Source organism: Penicillium macrosclerotiorum, assembly GCF_028827735.1.
Source record: "Penicillium macrosclerotiorum strain IBT 26536 chromosome Unknown utg000003l_segment0_segment0, whole genome shotgun sequence".
Taxonomy (NCBI): Eukaryota; Fungi; Ascomycota; class Eurotiomycetes; order Eurotiales; family Aspergillaceae; genus Penicillium; species Penicillium macrosclerotiorum.
In genome coordinates, this window is record NW_026643083.1 from 2,850,666 (window position 1) to 2,866,468 (window position 15,803).

At 47.1% G+C, this 15,803-nt stretch overlaps 5 protein-coding genes across 5 annotated transcripts; 2 read left to right on the top strand and 3 right to left on the bottom strand.

Moving 5' to 3' along the window:
- Window positions 1-274: 274 nt before the first annotated feature.
- Window positions 275-1,899, bottom strand: N7462_003916 (uncharacterized protein; the record flags this gene model as incomplete). The annotated part of the gene is made up of 4 exons (XM_057075642.1): window positions 275-478; window positions 550-1,434; window positions 1,548-1,717; window positions 1,788-1,899. The coding sequence occupies 4 exons, from the start codon at window positions 1,897-1,899 to the stop codon at window positions 275-277; spliced, it is 1,371 nt and encodes a 456-aa protein (XP_056935147.1).
- A 6,079-nt stretch (window positions 1,900-7,978) lies between these two features.
- Window positions 7,979-9,665, top strand: N7462_003917 (MFS transporter; the record flags this gene model as incomplete). The annotated part of the gene is made up of 4 exons (XM_057075643.1): window positions 7,979-8,214; window positions 8,273-8,656; window positions 8,720-9,468; window positions 9,526-9,665. The coding sequence occupies 4 exons, from the start codon at window positions 7,979-7,981 to the stop codon at window positions 9,663-9,665; spliced, it is 1,509 nt and encodes a 502-aa protein (XP_056935148.1).
- A 105-nt stretch (window positions 9,666-9,770) lies between these two features.
- Window positions 9,771-11,001, bottom strand: N7462_003918 (glycoside hydrolase family 88/105 protein; the record flags this gene model as incomplete). The annotated part of the gene is made up of 2 exons (XM_057075644.1): window positions 9,771-10,468; window positions 10,527-11,001. 2 exons carry the CDS (start codon window positions 10,999-11,001, stop codon window positions 9,771-9,773), a joined length of 1,173 nt encoding a protein of 390 aa, XP_056935149.1.
- Window positions 11,002-11,637: 636 nt separating this feature from the next.
- N7462_003919 (uncharacterized protein) lies at window positions 11,638-13,585 on the top strand (the record flags this gene model as incomplete). The annotated part of the gene is made up of 8 exons (XM_057075645.1): window positions 11,638-11,928; window positions 12,010-12,291; window positions 12,350-12,355; window positions 12,411-12,724; window positions 12,778-12,955; window positions 13,010-13,052; window positions 13,105-13,268; window positions 13,493-13,585. The coding sequence occupies 8 exons, from the start codon at window positions 11,638-11,640 to the stop codon at window positions 13,583-13,585; spliced, it is 1,371 nt and encodes a 456-aa protein (XP_056935150.1).
- A 57-nt stretch (window positions 13,586-13,642) lies between these two features.
- Window positions 13,643-14,593, bottom strand: N7462_003920 (uncharacterized protein; the record flags this gene model as incomplete). The annotated part of the gene is made up of 1 exon (XM_057075646.1): window positions 13,643-14,593. One exon carries the CDS (start codon window positions 14,591-14,593, stop codon window positions 13,643-13,645), a length of 951 nt encoding a protein of 316 aa, XP_056935151.1.
- Between the last annotated feature and the right edge of the window lie 1,210 nt (window positions 14,594-15,803).

Here is a 15,803-nt window from a genome sequence, read left to right on the forward strand (position 1 = left end):
CCCGAGAAGCGTAATAGAATCATGATTGCTGGAGAAAGTACTTAGAATATTATGGATTCGTGAAATACATAGAGTATCTGCCCCAGATCGTCCCGTTTGTGGAGCATAAGAGTAAGTGCCGTTCTTTTCAAACCCACGAGAAGGCATAGATACCAACTTAAACCAGGGTAAGACACCTCTCCTTCTCTTCGCATTTACTCACCGAGGCTGTTTGAAATTTCGGGCTGGCAGGGGTATCCTTCACTCCGTGAAAAGATTGGGGGGAGTGAGATTATTAGATCTCCTTTTCTTCCTCAAGAGCAGCAGAGATTCCAGGCAAGGCCGGTGTCGTCTCCTCGCCACAGCGACTTTCCTTTAAAACCTGAGCGAAGCGCTCCCGAAAGCCCTTTAGAACCAAGGGCCGGTCTGAAGGCTGGTCAACCAACGGAGAGGATTCCTGGGTGGTCATCACGTAGCTAAGAAAAGCAGGTGGGGAGCCCTGGGGACGGGAAAATTGGTTTTGAGCATACTGAAGTCTGAGAGATAGACGAGCAAGGGAGGCTTGCTTACCTGTGGAGATTTGGAGGTAGTAAGGATATCCACAAGCTTGCGCTTCATGCTGATTGGCATGGGCACACGTTTGGCACCCGGAAAGCCGGGCACGTCAGTGCCTTCAACGAACGACTCACTGGGTTCAGAGCAACTGGAATCCATGGGTTTAGCACATTGGTTCTGGTCGTGTGGACTGGAGCCAAGACTAACCGTCTCTATTCCCTGGGAGAGAATGGGGTCCCGCTTTTCGGACATGGGAAGTGCCGGTGAGGGCTCTTCAGAAAGCCGAGGTCGGTGTGGGTGAGTTGTGACGAGACCTGTTTCTAAAGGTGCTGCGACAAGGCTGTTGGGCTGTGGTGAGACTGGCGCTGTCAACTCAAATTGGTCAAGATCTATCCAGGGAGCTTCGATGTCCAGACTACCATGGTGTGTTGGCTGAGGCTGCGTTGCTGGAGACGAGCCTTCATCATCGGATATCAAGTCAAAGATGTCGGGTGAGTCTGATTGAGCCTGTTGAAGGCTGGGAGGGGATAGCGCTTTTGTAACGTTCATCTGCGATGACCTGCGGCGGTTGAACACGGGGCGGCGGCGCGCACCACGACCAGGTCGATTTGCTGTAAAATAGGCCTTTTTTTGTGGCTGGCGAACAGTGGAGTCTTCCTTAGGAGCAACGTCTGGGCTGCTGGGTGAAGGTGGATTTGATGGATTACGTGTGATGCTCCCATCACCGGGCTTCTCTAGCAATAGGCGCGTAGTTTTGTGCGACTGGTTTGGCAAACTCTTGGGCTTCTTCAAAATTGGATGCAATGCGTCCTTTGGCTTTTTGATGGACCGAGGTTTTGCTGGAGAGTGTGCTCTGATTTGATGCGAGGATGGCATCTTTGGGGTCGGTGAGATGGTGATCTATTGGACGAACAACTGATAAGACACGCAAAGAAACACAAAGGACACGAAAGTTCCAAGATGGAAACCACAGGGATGAAGAAATAAAAAGAATAATGCATGGCTGTACTCACCATCTTCAGATGCATATTTTCGGGAGACTGGGTGATTCGTGAGACCAGATGGCTGAGTGTTTGGACGTCGAGACTGGCCAGGAGAGCCCGGCTACTCCAGATCCGCCAGAATAGATATTCCATTCTCTCATCCATATCATTATGACTGGCTTTTCTAGAGGCAAGGAAAACTATTATCGAGATTGGTCAGGTCGGTTGTGATGATGTTGATGTCGGGATTGGAGGCTCTGCCGGGAATACCTTGCCAGAGAGTCTTAATAGCCGTTCCATCCAGCGTTTCATGCCCATGAACCCCCTCGGACGATATCTGCGATATTGTCACCAGGCTTGATGGAATCTTCTGAGCCATCATGGTGTGTCTTGAAAAGGTGAGCTTTGGAACAGAAATGTATCCTTGCGACGAGTGTGTTCCTAAGGTCGTACAGAAGTCAGAGAGGGGCAGTGTTGATGAGCGCTGACGACATAATCCGAGCTAGTGGATACAATCTTGATAGATTCAACTTGCAGAAGATTGGAGAGGGAGAAGATACCCAGTCCTATGATGAACCACCCTGAATAACCGAGATAGTCAGGAAATGATGAGAATCTGAGAATAATCTGTATGAGCGTAGCCCTCTTATTTGTGTTGTGGCGAATTATCTGAGCCACCCGAAATACGTATGGCTAGGAATGGGGCAATCGGAAAGAAACATGAAATTGTTTTTTCTTGATATGAATATACCAGGATAGGGATGGATCAGGCTAAATGACGTGTCTCCGAGCTTCAAACCCGCGACCTTGACCAGAATTCGGACGGGTCCTGAGAGTATGACATTTCGAAAACTGAAATATTGGGGGCTCTTTTATCCCACCTCCAACCAAGGACATTGATGAAGATAAGAAAAAGCCAAAAAATGGAAGAGAACGTACGATATAATCTTCCACAGGTTGAAAATCACATCTCCATCAAAAGGCAAACACCAGCCAAGGAGTGGAGAACGATGACATCGGACCAGCGGTGAGGGCTCAAAGGACGGCAGTGATACCAAGACCCCTCAATTCATTACTGAGTGGAGGGAGATTTGTTTCAGGGGAAATTGTTTCACTGAAATCCCCAACTTCTGCCAATTTTATTTCCATGCAAAAAAAGAAAAGCAGCGTCAGGTTCCTGTCATCGTTGTCCGGGACAGTCGGGACGGCCCGGGATTGGGCTGGTTCTATTATAGACTGGCAGGGCCCTCTGAACACCCCTTATGGCACCCACTAACAAGACCAGTCACTCGCTAAGCAATCCATGGACGATTGGATGGCTGGAAACAAGCTTATGTAGTTCCATGACAAATAATCTGTCGTCATCGCATTCCGATTTGCCCATCCCTTGCGACGGTAACAGGGATAGGATAGCCTCAGCCAGCCCTATCGGCAACCGGCTATCTCAAAAAAGAGTGGCACAAGGTACTTGGCAGGCAGATTTCGCAGTTCTTAGAAATAAGAGCTGAGGGCCATTGAGATGAGAAGGTAGAAGGTGAGGGCGAGAAGGAAGACGAATTATTGAGGAAGTTTCCCCTGAAAGTTTTGCGTAAACCTGGTGTGCCGTCTTCTAGACACACAAACAAATTAGGATGCATCGGGCTGTGAGGGCGGAGAAATGTTGATCTGAATCGTACTTGACAAGTCAATGTATGGAGTAATGCTAAATCCCTTACCAATATAAAACACCCACACCACACAGGTGCAAGATTGCCTTGTCTGCATTCGTTGAAGCCTGCGGAGGACCCAGCCCCCTTGACTGACACCCCGCATTGGCCTCCACCGGGGTCCCCACCATCTGGTATGTCACTTTTGCGGAGAGATGCTGATTGTGACCAGTAAGCCTCAAAAAAGCAAGGATGGGTTTGCCTGAGGTTGAGTCGATTGCAAACTCTCTCATCATTTCCTTTAGACATCTTGACTGCGGAGGTCACTAAATTCACCAGAAAGGGCATTGTATATACTTTGAAGGGATTGCAGACCATGTCACCATGTCATCCAAAAACATTCGCTAGATGCATTTGTATCTTATGGCAATTATGATCAAGCAGTACTACAATTTTAGTAAGCTGTCACGACTCAATAGGTCGATGGTTATGAATACTGGAATAGATAACCACGTTGTATGCTCTTCAGAGTAGTATGAGCCGCTTCTTTCTTTCTTCCTGATATTTATCACACTATTCAGAAGGAGCGTTAGTTCTTCCACCAAGAAGGCTTTATTTAATGAAGGCAAAGTAAAATGCCTCGACATGACTTTGGATCCATGAGTCTCCGGTAGTGCCGGGTGTTTTCATTTTCAAGGATGTGTAGCAAATGGGGACTCTAATATTCACATCCATGGTCGCCATGGAAGCACCCCAACTGCCCCAGTAGCACTTCCCTTCCTGGACCCATTCCATTCCACTTACCATACAAAGCCCGAGTCCGAAGCTAAGTCTGACCTCCTGTTCCAAAACGTGATCTATGCCTCGAATATTTTAAGCGAGCGCTAATTTGTCTCCGGGCTCAGAACCGTACTCCCATCACTGACCCCCATCAGGAGAACGAGTAGAAAGTTTCAGAGCATTACTTGAATCTCCTAACCCATTGCCAGAAGGAATTCGTCAATCCGGACGGCCGGAATCTCCGGAGAAATTCGACTTGCATCAGAGGCGCTGTGAGTGCCCGCGCTGCCACAGTATTGGGGATAAACTCCGGCGGAGGAGTCCGGGGCAAGTCTTTTTGAGAGTCCTGAGTGGGGAATTTACATTCAGAGGCTATGCAAGTTCATCCACGATGAATTGTTTTGCCCTGTTGCCAGTGAGACGGAGTAACAGATTGCTAATGATATGTCCCTGCATAACAGAATGATACCCAGGTCGCAGCACCTGGGCTCCACCAAGGTGCTTCCGCAGTAAGTCGCTCGGATACTTGAGCAGTATTATAGAATTTTTCGATGGGTTGCCGCCAGGATGGCAGATTGGCGGAATGTGTCAAAACGTGCTAAACTTTGATATCTTCTTTTCCATTCGCAGAGAATTCGAGCCATTACTTGGAGACACGAGCGGATGGGTCGAGGACACTTCGGTTGATTAATACCAGCGCCGCGAGATTGGTGGTATATTTGGACGTGGACCAGACATCCTTGATTTTCTACTTTGTCCAAGGCTTGGTTATCCCGCTTGGCGTTGGATAGCGTTCATTTTCTGTACTTAGGTTCAGTGGAGGCCAATTTCCTGTAGACCTTAGACTATGCCTAGACGGAGGCGGCGTACAGCGCTTAAGGGGCGATATATGCTTCTTAAGTTAGCTTGCGCTGCTCCGGGTGTAGCCTCAAGCCCGACTGGCCGAGGCCGGTAACTGCTTGAATACTGCGAATGTATTTAATTAATAATATTTCCTTCCGGGGACTCGGTGGTAGAGTGGGTGCTGACAGCTCGGTTGGAATACGACCTATATTACTAGTATTGTGCTAGTGAAGGTTCTCAGAATCCGTCTTTAGAGGAGTGATTGCTGTATTAAAGCCATGACCCTTGATAGCGGGCAAGTTGCTGGTCGAATAAGGAAATTAAAGTGAAATCGGTTGGCTGGAAGGGGCTGGCAATGGTAGTCTTAAAACGTTTGAAAGAAATAATGGGCTGGTAACCTGATTCTCCAATGCTCTACGGCTCTCCTGGAAGCGAGTTAAAGCGAGTCTCCAGTAGTCTGAAGTTCCAAGTGAATTGAGCGTAAAAGCGTCGTTGCAGGGCTGTAAATTTACCCAAATCATGAATAACTTCAGCGAAAGCGATAGTGGGATTTAAACTTTCGTTATCTGGAAGAGTAAAGTTCACTTGGTTGGAACGACCGTCCAAGAGCATGAAATATAAATTTTGTCACGTAGTTGGTGGCCTGAGAGTTTGATAAAATCGAATCGTGATCTGCCAGCTGGTTCGACGAAGACCAGTCCGTGTCCAAACATTGCTCAACATTGACTTCCCTCAGATGAATGTATCGCGGGTATGTAGGAGAACGTGCTTTGGTGTCCGCGACCCTTCCCTACAGTAGCACTCATCCAATTCTACCCCGGTAATTTTATGAAGGAATATTGCATACCGAGGAGTAGGCCTTTTGTAGCGCTATCACACAATCCTATGAGTGGAAGTATCGTGTGGGCAGAAGTCTCCTTTATATATGTGGAAAGCTTCTGCGTCTAATTTGAAATTGCGTGTGGAAAAATTATGAGCGTGGCAGTGTTAATGAATGCCTTGAACTTGTTGAAATAGCAAAGCAAGGGTGTTATGGCGCAATGGGCTTTGAATATGCTTCTCTGTGCAGTCACGGAGCTTGGAAGCTATATCAATTGTATGAAGTCCCTTAAATCCCCCATATATTACAGTGGCAGTCTTCGAGAACAAGTCTGGATGTGTTGATTTGAGGAGAGATAGAGTCGGCCATGCCAATTGATTCTGTAGCTCACAGAAAAAGCAAAATCTTATTCAGGAGCCGTAATTCCTTCAAAGAGTTGATCATCACAGCTACTTTTGAAGGAAAGAATATGAAAAGGCTCGGACATTTGAGAACGAAGGATGTCATGCTCCAATGTAAGACCATTATGATAGATGCTAAAAGGGGCAAGTGTGAAGAGGTTGCATTGCAGAGTAAAGGAGTAAAGACATACTTCACTTAAATATTATTCAAGTTACAGAAGAGACATGGAGGTTTAGACCGAGAATCGAAAATTCGACTTGCTAATTTATGGTAAGCGCATCTAATTGAGAGTCATAATAAAATACAGACACTGACATTTCACGATCACCGAAGTTCATTGGATTGAAGTCAAACTGATATTGACATCTAACTGATATTGACATCTCCACCTCAATTAGACTGGTCGCTTCCGCCATACTAATATGCTATAGATTGATCAAATAGTCTGATAATATACTATAGGATCGAGAGACCTAAATTCTATGAAAGATAAATGTCTAGGACACGCAGGTGGCTGTTTTGACCCATATCATGCAAAAGATGAATTTTGTCAATAGGGCAACTCAAGCAAAAATGGTCTTTCTGTGTCGCATAAATTGTGCATAATTACCGGTCCGCAGCCACCATTAGTGTTCACATTGAGTCTGAGGCTTCCGGTATCTTCACAAAAAAGTAAGATCCGACCTCGGTTAGTTTCTTCCAGAGGTGCGATATGATTTCCATTATAAGCATCCCACCTAGTATTTTTATCTAAGCATTTATTTGACTATATTAGCTTTGAAATAGTTCTCACTACCTTCCTTTTCTCCTCAAATTCTTCTACAGCACGCAGAGTGTGTCGCTTCGGGGACACAGAATTGGTAATAGAACTAAGCCCCTGCAGCTCGTGCTACATCACACACCAAAGTGGGGAGAGGGGGTGCATTACTTAATTTGCTACCATATAGGTCTTAATACCTTGAATTCCACGCTAAAAGCCCATGGTTTTGCAGTAGGTACTTGAAAAAAATGCATCGGACTTTTTTAGTCAGATGTGAAATGAAGGCCACGAATTATCCGATCATCCGCTGACCAAGCCAGTCTTGTTCTGCTTTCTTTTTGCTGAACAAGTCCTTTGTCGCTGACAGCATAATAAGATGATTCTCACAGGCGCCCACTGCATTGGTAATCTCTCAGAGAGCAAGGTGGCAATGGCGACTCACGTTGTGCCTCCATAGGTTCGTTCAAATGGCAAAGCTTAAGTCCGGGACAATACCCGGAGAATACACCGGATTCTTTCTTTAACGCCAGTCGAATGTATCATTCTGACCCCTTCATTGGATCGCAGTGGAAAAGGGTGGATCACTCTTGATCGTCTTGCGTTCTCCGACTCTATACTCAAGCATCCTCTGGTGCCAGGCCTGCCAAGTCTCCATTGGGGATAGCGTCTCTACAATGATCGCCCTTCCTGCCACGACAGCCACGACATCCACTTCATCCACTACATCCACTACATCTCCACCTATGCACTTCTTCACCTCCAACTTCCCCACTGCTCCACTTTCCCCCCTTGTTCGATTGCCAGAGGTGTTGTTTGTTGAATAATCTGATATTCACGGTCGAAGCACGACCTCGGTAGCGTCATGCACGGGCCCAATCACACCCTTGCAGCACTTTCTGTTGACTCATCTTGCGATCTCAGCGTACAACCGCCAACCGGCATGACAAATGAAACAAACCGAAGGGGATTTAAAGTGAATTTAAGAGGGAGCTGGCTGGAGCTCCCGAGCCTGCAGCGCATAGGGTAGCGTCGGACTATCGAAGTGGCAGGCGCTGGTCACGACAAGAGCCACCCGGCTGGAATGCTCCCCCTTCACCACCAGTGCCAGACAATTCTCTTTCTTTCCCACCAGATCCCCCATTTCTGACGAGTATCTCTGCTCACTTTATAAATTCTCGTGAACTGCCACTGAGTTGAGAGTAACCAGAACATGGCCCAGGAAGCGAACGGCGCCGCCAAGGCCCACCCGGACATGGCAGGTTCTCCTCCCAACACCGAGGTCGAACTCCCGGATGCGAATCCCGAAAGTGGCTCTGAGAAGGTGATGGACTCTCCGAAAGAGAGTGAGCAGTGGGATTGGGACTCGGATCCGAATAACCCGTACAATTGGCCCACGAAGCGCAAGGTGCAACAGATCATCATGCTCGGTTCGGCCGCTTTCACAACGTCCGTGAGCCCCGTGGAATGCCAAGATGTGAACTGGATCGGCTAATTTGATTCTCAGATCGGTCGGGGTATCCATCCTGACACCGGCTCACTCGGTGTTCATGACGGACTTCGGAGTCAGTAGCACAGTTGCTATCTTGCCACTGTCTCTCTACACTTTCGCCCTAGCTCTTGGTCCGGTGGTGGGTGGGCCACTTTCAGAGACTATAGGCAGACACCCAGTTTACATAGGCTCAATCCTACTGGGGACTCTCTTCACTCTTGGGGCAGGGTTTAGTCCAACATTCGCGGGGCTGTGTGTGCTACGCTTCCTGGCTGGCTTTTGTTATGCCCCTCTTTTGACGATTGCAGCCGGAACTATCAATGAAACCTTCAAACCTAAGGCTCGCGCCATCCCGACGACCATTTTTATCCTGACCCCGTTCCTAGGTCCAGGCCTAGGGTAAGCCTCATTCAGAATGGAAACCCAATTGTGGTGTGCTGGTTCAGCTAACCGAGTTTGTAGTCCTGTCATCGGAAGCTTTGTCGTCAATCGAAAGGGATGGCGCTGGACACAGTGGACGATGATTTTCTTCGCCATCTGGACTATTCTCACGATCGGACTGGCAAGAGAAACTTATCATCCCACCCTTAAAGGTCGTCTGGCGAAAAAGAGAGGACAAGAGTTGCCTAAAGCCCCGCCACTGGCTGATAGGATCGCACGGTTCGCAACCATCACGCTTCTCCGTCCTCTTCACATGATGATCTCAGAGCCGATCGTCGCATTTATCTGCTTGTACGTGGCTTGTGAATTTGCAACTCTCTTTTCTTTCTTTGCGGCTATCCCGTTGGTCTACGCAGAAGTCTATCACTTCGGGATCGAAGCATCGGGTCTGGTATTCTTGGCGATAGTCGTAGGCTGTTTGCTGGGGGCAGTGACTGTTCTTCTGTGCGATATTCTGTTCTATCGCCCTCAAATCGCCAAACATGATGGGCCTGTGCCCCCAGAACATCGTCTCTACCCTGCCATGATCGGCAGTATCGGCCTGCCAATTGGGCTGTTTTGGTTTGCGTGGACTGCCAAGAAGAGCATCTCTTGGGGAAGTCCTACCGTCGCCATTATGGTGTTTGCATGGGGAAACCTCTGTGTCTTTGTTGGCACGATCCAGTATCTGGTGGACACTTATACCGGCCTCACCGTAGCCAGTGCCATGAGTGCGAATAGCTTGGCCCGGTATGGTTTAGCTGCTGCATTCCCACTTTTCACCGTTCAAAGTGAGTATCTTTGATATGCATTGATAACGCTGGTTCCCTTTTCTAACACTTCATTAGTGTACACCCGGCTGGGCATTGACTGGGCCTCAAGTCTGCTTGGATTCATTGCTATTGCGCTCATGCCTGTTCCATGGGTATTTTACAAGACGGGAAAGAAGCTCAGAAGTCTGAGCAAATATGACACCGTCCCATTCTAGTGGCTTTAAAAAAAGGAATTGAACAGGGGGACCATTTTGCATCACTCAAGAGGCGCTAATGTTGCAATCTAAATAGAAAGGTTGCTCTTAATAGTCTATCTTTATTTACAAAAAATCTTTTATTCTCTCCACAATGCAAAGAAGCGCCATTGCTTGCCCATACGGCATTGCCGTAAGCTTAATGGCCTTGTAAAATTCTTTGGTTGGTCCCATCGGGGTTCCAAAGCTCACGTTCTCTACCACGCCCTTCTCATTCACATTGTTGATCACTGCTTCTAGCGCCTTGAGACCAATTTCCTTGTATTGCTTTCCGAGATATTTCATTCGCACCCCTTTGAGAATACCAAATGCAAATCCAGCCGAAGCTGAGACCTCTAGATAGGAGGTTGGGTCGTCGATCAAAGTATGCCACAGCCCATTCGTGTTCTGGTATTTCTTCAAAGCAAGGACCTGCTGTTCAAGTGCTGAAACTAGAAATTCTCGGAGATGATCACCAGGTGGCAATTGTAAGAGAGAGATAAACTCAGGAATTGCAATAGTCACCCATGAGTTTCCTCGCCCCCACAGAGCTTCGGCAAAGTGATGCCTTTCTATGAACGTCCAGCCATGGTAATACAGACCGGTTTTTCTGTCGGTGAGATATTTGATGTGGAGCAGAAACTGGCGTTTAGCTTCTTCCACGTACGCTGGGCGATTAAGAAGAACTCCGATTTTAGCTAGAGGAAGGACCGACATCATCAAAGTGTCGTCCCAGAGCTGGCCCTCGTTGACCTGTCGGAAGGTGATATGCTGAATGCCGCCCTCTTTGACGGAACATTAGCTATGCTGGCATAAAACTTGACGGAACTACATCTGTCTTACCTTCTGTTCGAGGGATTCCGTCCATAATGTACTCGGCCCATGACTCAAGGTATGCTTTGTACTCCGATCTCCTCGATCGCTCATACAGATAAGCCAGCGTCAACATGGGAGCCATGCTGTTCACGTTCTTAGTCGGCGTGCCTTTCTCAAACTGTGTGTTGAACCATGCTTGAATATGAGCCAGAACAGCTTCATCGCCTGTGATTTCAAACAGTATCCACATTCCGTACAATCCGACCCCCTGCGTCCACTCCCAATTGTTCCAGGACTTTGAATCCACTTTGAACCCGCCATTCGGTAGTGGGACCCGATATTCGCCAGAGTCATCTTTGAGATGAACAAGACTATCTACAAGTCTTAATGCCAAGGTCTTGGTGTCAAATAAGCTCATCTGAGCCAGGGGCGTATTGATTTCGAAAGGGATGTTCTTGACGCCATCTTTGGCGAGGAACACGGACAAAATGTCGTCTGTCATGCTTGACTTGGCCTCTTGACTGCTTTCCTTTGAAGTAAATTATTTTAAAGACTCATCTTCCTGTTCAGCACTATTATATTGTTATAGAAATATGATCGGGTGGATCGATCGACATCCAGAGTTGGCCGTCTAGCCAAGTTCCATCAATCAACTGTCCCTCTCCCCGACGATCTGACTTGGCCCCTCACCAACCCCTCACAAAGATACCCCGGATCCTGAGTCATGTCAGATTGGACAATATCCGCAGGATTGGAGCTTTAATGATTTCCCACCAGTTGGCAGACGTCTCGGATATCCGATCGGGAGCTAGAGTTTAGGGGGATTAGATGGTACTTATCCGAGGGAATGCTGGTGCCGACGACCAATAGAAACCTGCGGTATGAGAGCACCAACTCGGATATTAGCAGTCGACATCTATTCTTCAACAGGTTCGAATTCTTTGAGAAGGGTTCCAAGATAATTTGTTTGGCTCGGAAAGCTGGAATTTCTCTCATCCCCAGGTTGATGATCCACTATCCATCTCCACCCCCGCAAAGCTTCGGCACTTGAAATGCCAGAAAACAGGGTATATGTAAGATGTCAGTACCGGTGTGGGGAAGCCAGTGGACCTTGCAGCTTTTATTTACCCCAGCAACAATGGATAATGGAAAGAGAAGTGAGCAACATATTGAAAATGTTGGGTCTCCGGACCCAGATAGTGTCCCCAATAAGCATACCGCAGTCGATGAGGAACTGCGCAGGTATGTTGTCGCCGCTGATACCGTCCAAGTCGACGAGGTCATGGACAAAAGGCTTCGACGAATGATTGACAAGCGGGTTCTTGTTGTGATGGTGGGCACGTACTTTCTCCAGTCTCTAGATAAAAATGCGATTAGCTTCGCAGCTATTATGGGAATCCAGGAGGATGCGCATTTGGTTGGACAGGATGTAAGTCATGGACATCCCCTCTTCATGAAAAATAACTATTATGAGCTCCATTGTAAGGAGATCACTAACAGAGATAAACAGTATTCGTGGCTTCACACGGTCATATATTTTGGCATCCTGTTTGCTGAATATCCCACCAACTTTATTGTTCAGAAAGTACCAATTGCAAAATATCTTGCGGCAAACATTTTTCTCTGGGGATTAACTCTCACAATGAATTGTTTCGGGTTTAATTTTGCCATTCTTTGCGCTCTCAGAGTTTTGCTTGGCATCTTCGAAGCCGTGTCGCAGCCCACTTTTTTGCTCCTCTCATCGATGTGGTATAAGCGGGAGGAGCAGGCGTATATTGTCGCCTGCTGGTATGTAAGTATAGATGTAACCTTTCTCGATGCAAATTGCGTTTTTATTAACAAATTATTAGGGAATGGTTAGTTTTACTTAAGGGTCTCAGGTTGCCAAATCTCTCTTACAAAATAACTTAGAATGGCGTCCAAGGCATCGTCGGCGGCCTGTTTGCGTATGGAATGAGTCATGTCCATTCACCCGTCCTTAAGTCGTGGCAGTTCCTATTTGTGCTCCTCGGCTGCATTACATGCATCTGGTCTATATTCGTTCTGTGGTGGATGCCTGACAGCCCTATGCGTGCGAAGTGCTATTCGGAATCCGACCGTGTGCTCATGATCGAACGAGTTAGAGCCAATCAAACCGGTATCCAAAATCGCAAGTTCAAGAGGGAGCACGTGTATGAAGCTGCTCGGGACCCGCAGATTTGGCTGTATATTTTAATTCAAATCATGTAAGTCTTTCGCTCTTCCCGCTTCGCGCGATGACTGATCATTCTATTTTCAGTATTCAAATACCTACTGGAGGCTTGGGATCCTTCTCTACTATTCTGATTAAGAACTTCGGATTTACAGAGCTTCAAACCGAACTACTATCGATGGTGAATGGGGCCGTCCAGTGCGTAGTGCTACTGGGTGCAGCATGGCTGTCTCGTCATTATAAACAGACAATTCTGTTCCAGCTTGTAATGACATCTCTTCATTTGGACCAGTTTCACTTATCTAATGCACTTTTACAGGCCTTCCTGCTCCCAAATATTGCCGGGACGACAGCTTTAATGGGTAAATTGCCATACTCGGGGTTGTGTAGAATCAACCGACTGACCTCCTACAGCTGTCCCAATCTCACATGCAACAAGAATAGGTCTTTTGATTGCTTACTGGTGCACGCTATCTTTCTGGGGAACGACGGTACTCTTGATGTCACTGCTATCCCGAAATGTGGCGGGCCAGACGAAAAAATCAGTTAGCACTGCTTCACTGTTCTTTGCCTGGGCCGTAGGTAATATGATCGGGCCCCAAGTATTCCAATCCAAAGATGCACCACGTTATTTCACATGTTTCTCGGTGCACATGGGTTGCTATATCTGCATCGCCATCCTCCTATTCGGACTGAGATGGTATTTGAAGAGGGAAAATGAGAGAAAAGACAAGCTGCAGGTAAATGAGAACACCTTACCATTGGGCTTAGACAAAACTGATGATGAATATTTATTCTACAGGAAGAGGACTGGAGAGCATCGGAAATGAACCTCCACAATGCTTTTGATGATCTAACAGATCGGGAGAATCTGAGCTTCCGATATAAATATTAGAAAATTCGTTCCGCCAGGTGTTGGATGTTTTAGATGCCGCTTTTGAGACTGTCCGCCCTATTTCCCAGATAGTTGAACTTGAAGAACCTGTCCGCTGTATGAAAACCCATCCACTGTTCCTCCGCGAGTTGTGACGTATAGTAATTCCCCACCATTGGCAATTTGTACCGATGTAGGTCCTATAATGATATTGGAGCTTCCACCTCCGGCGACAATGGTCTGCTGGCCATCCGGGGAAATCCTTGCAATTGCATTGTCAGGCTGCGCCACGTAAGCCACGCCTTCGGTATCAATCGCAAAGTCATCCCAGTCGTCCCCTGTGGTGCCTGCATTCAACCGAGAAATGACCTGAATGGCGCCGAATTTGAGTCCATCAGCGCTGACGGGTATACGGGAAAAGGTGTTTCGGGCAGAGTTCGTGAAATACACGTAGCCCCCGGTGACTTTGAGACCATTGACCCCGATGGGGATTGTTGCGTTTGCTGGCGCCGTCAAGGCTTCATCTTTGAAAGCTACCTTCGAAGCGCCCGTTCTTGTATCGACGCGGAACAGGTATCCGAGGCGCGAGTCTGCAATGAGCACGATGTGTGATTGCTTAGGCAGGGATGCCATGCCATTGAGCATGACAGCGCCTGGTAGTCGGGTGACCGTGCGGATTGTGGGGTTTGCAGCATTTTGGCTGAAGTCGACTGTGTAGAGCGTCTCATTTGTGTAGCTGTAGTGGCCTCGGACCCCACCAACAATGGCAAACTTGTCCGCGGCGATGGCTGTGATACCGCACAGAGCAGTAGCTCCGGGGAGCGCGGCAAGTAGCTCTGCCTCTGGAGCCTTGCTTGAAGGGTTGAGTGTGTAAAGGCGACCGTTGTCAAAAGTAGTCAGAAGAAGATTGCCATTGGGGCGAAGGGCACTGTTTTCAATGTCGACATAGCTTGTAAAATTGAATATTTGGGTTGTGGATTGCGCAAGGGCGGCGCTGGCCATTAAGACCAAGGCGAAAGGGAACTGCATGTTTGGACGTTGGATACACTTCAGACCTTGCTGGAGGTCTGAAATGAGAAGTTGACGTGAATTTATTCAGGCCCTTGCCAAGCCATCGTAAGACAGAAGTTGGAGCCATTCCGTGGTCTAAAAGGACTAGCAGTCGGAGATAATGAAGGATCGACATTGAGCCAAGAGAATTGTCGCGTCAATAATAAGAAAAGGGCAATTAGCGCCGAGTTTCGAGAAAATCTGGAGCCCGCCGACCGCGGTTTCAAACGTTGACTACCATTATTTGCTATGCAACGTAGGTGCATAAAGACGGGAAATAGTGTTGACTAGTGATGTCAAGTTAATTTTCCTTTGTTTTAGTGCAACATACAATTGGCCAGATTTTACTGAAGACAGCTTGAATCGGACCTAATGTTGCTCAGGAAGACAGCCTGCCAACTATTTTGAATTAATCAATCAAACATTATCGTTCTTTCGCATTTTTTTATCGAAGTATACACGTAGGTGACAAAGGTCTTCCCACACTCCTCTTCCTTCCCGCCTCTCCTTATCAATCACCATCCTCGTCCACCCTCACAATACCAAAATACGTGTTTGAGAAGTAATATTGATGCAAATCAAAGCATCAAAGGTGAATCAACGATGCATCACGCGATTTTATAATTTTCATATGCGAAAACGGTGTTTCCAAAGTTAAGATAGGGCTGATTTCAATACTGATAGGCCTACTACGTATTTACAACAAGCTGAAATGATTCGAAAACACTAAAAACTCTTTGCTTCTCTTTCCTGAAAAGAAAGTCATAAAACGAATTCATTTTTACTATTATTCGCTATGTCCTTCGTTTAAGCCGGAACTTTCCGACGACTACACAGATGGACCTTATCAAACGCATCCCTTCTATTATTCGAAAAAAAATTTTTCTCGCTACATAATTCAATGTGGTTTAAATAAATAAGACTTCTGAAAACAGGCCTCGAAGAAGCACTGCTAGCTAAAGGTTCAATATACCAAGCGGCGACGCGCCTACATCCGTAATATCAGTGATGGTAAGGCAACCCGCCTCAAGGAAGCGACCGGCTTACGGCACAGGGTAGCTTGCTTACGTGGGGCCATCCTTGCAAATGACTCAGTGCAAAAATTACGAGTTGTCAAGAATAAAATCGTCAATAAATCTGAGGAACAAAATCAATCGAATCTCTCATTCCAAAAAAAAAATCAGTTCGT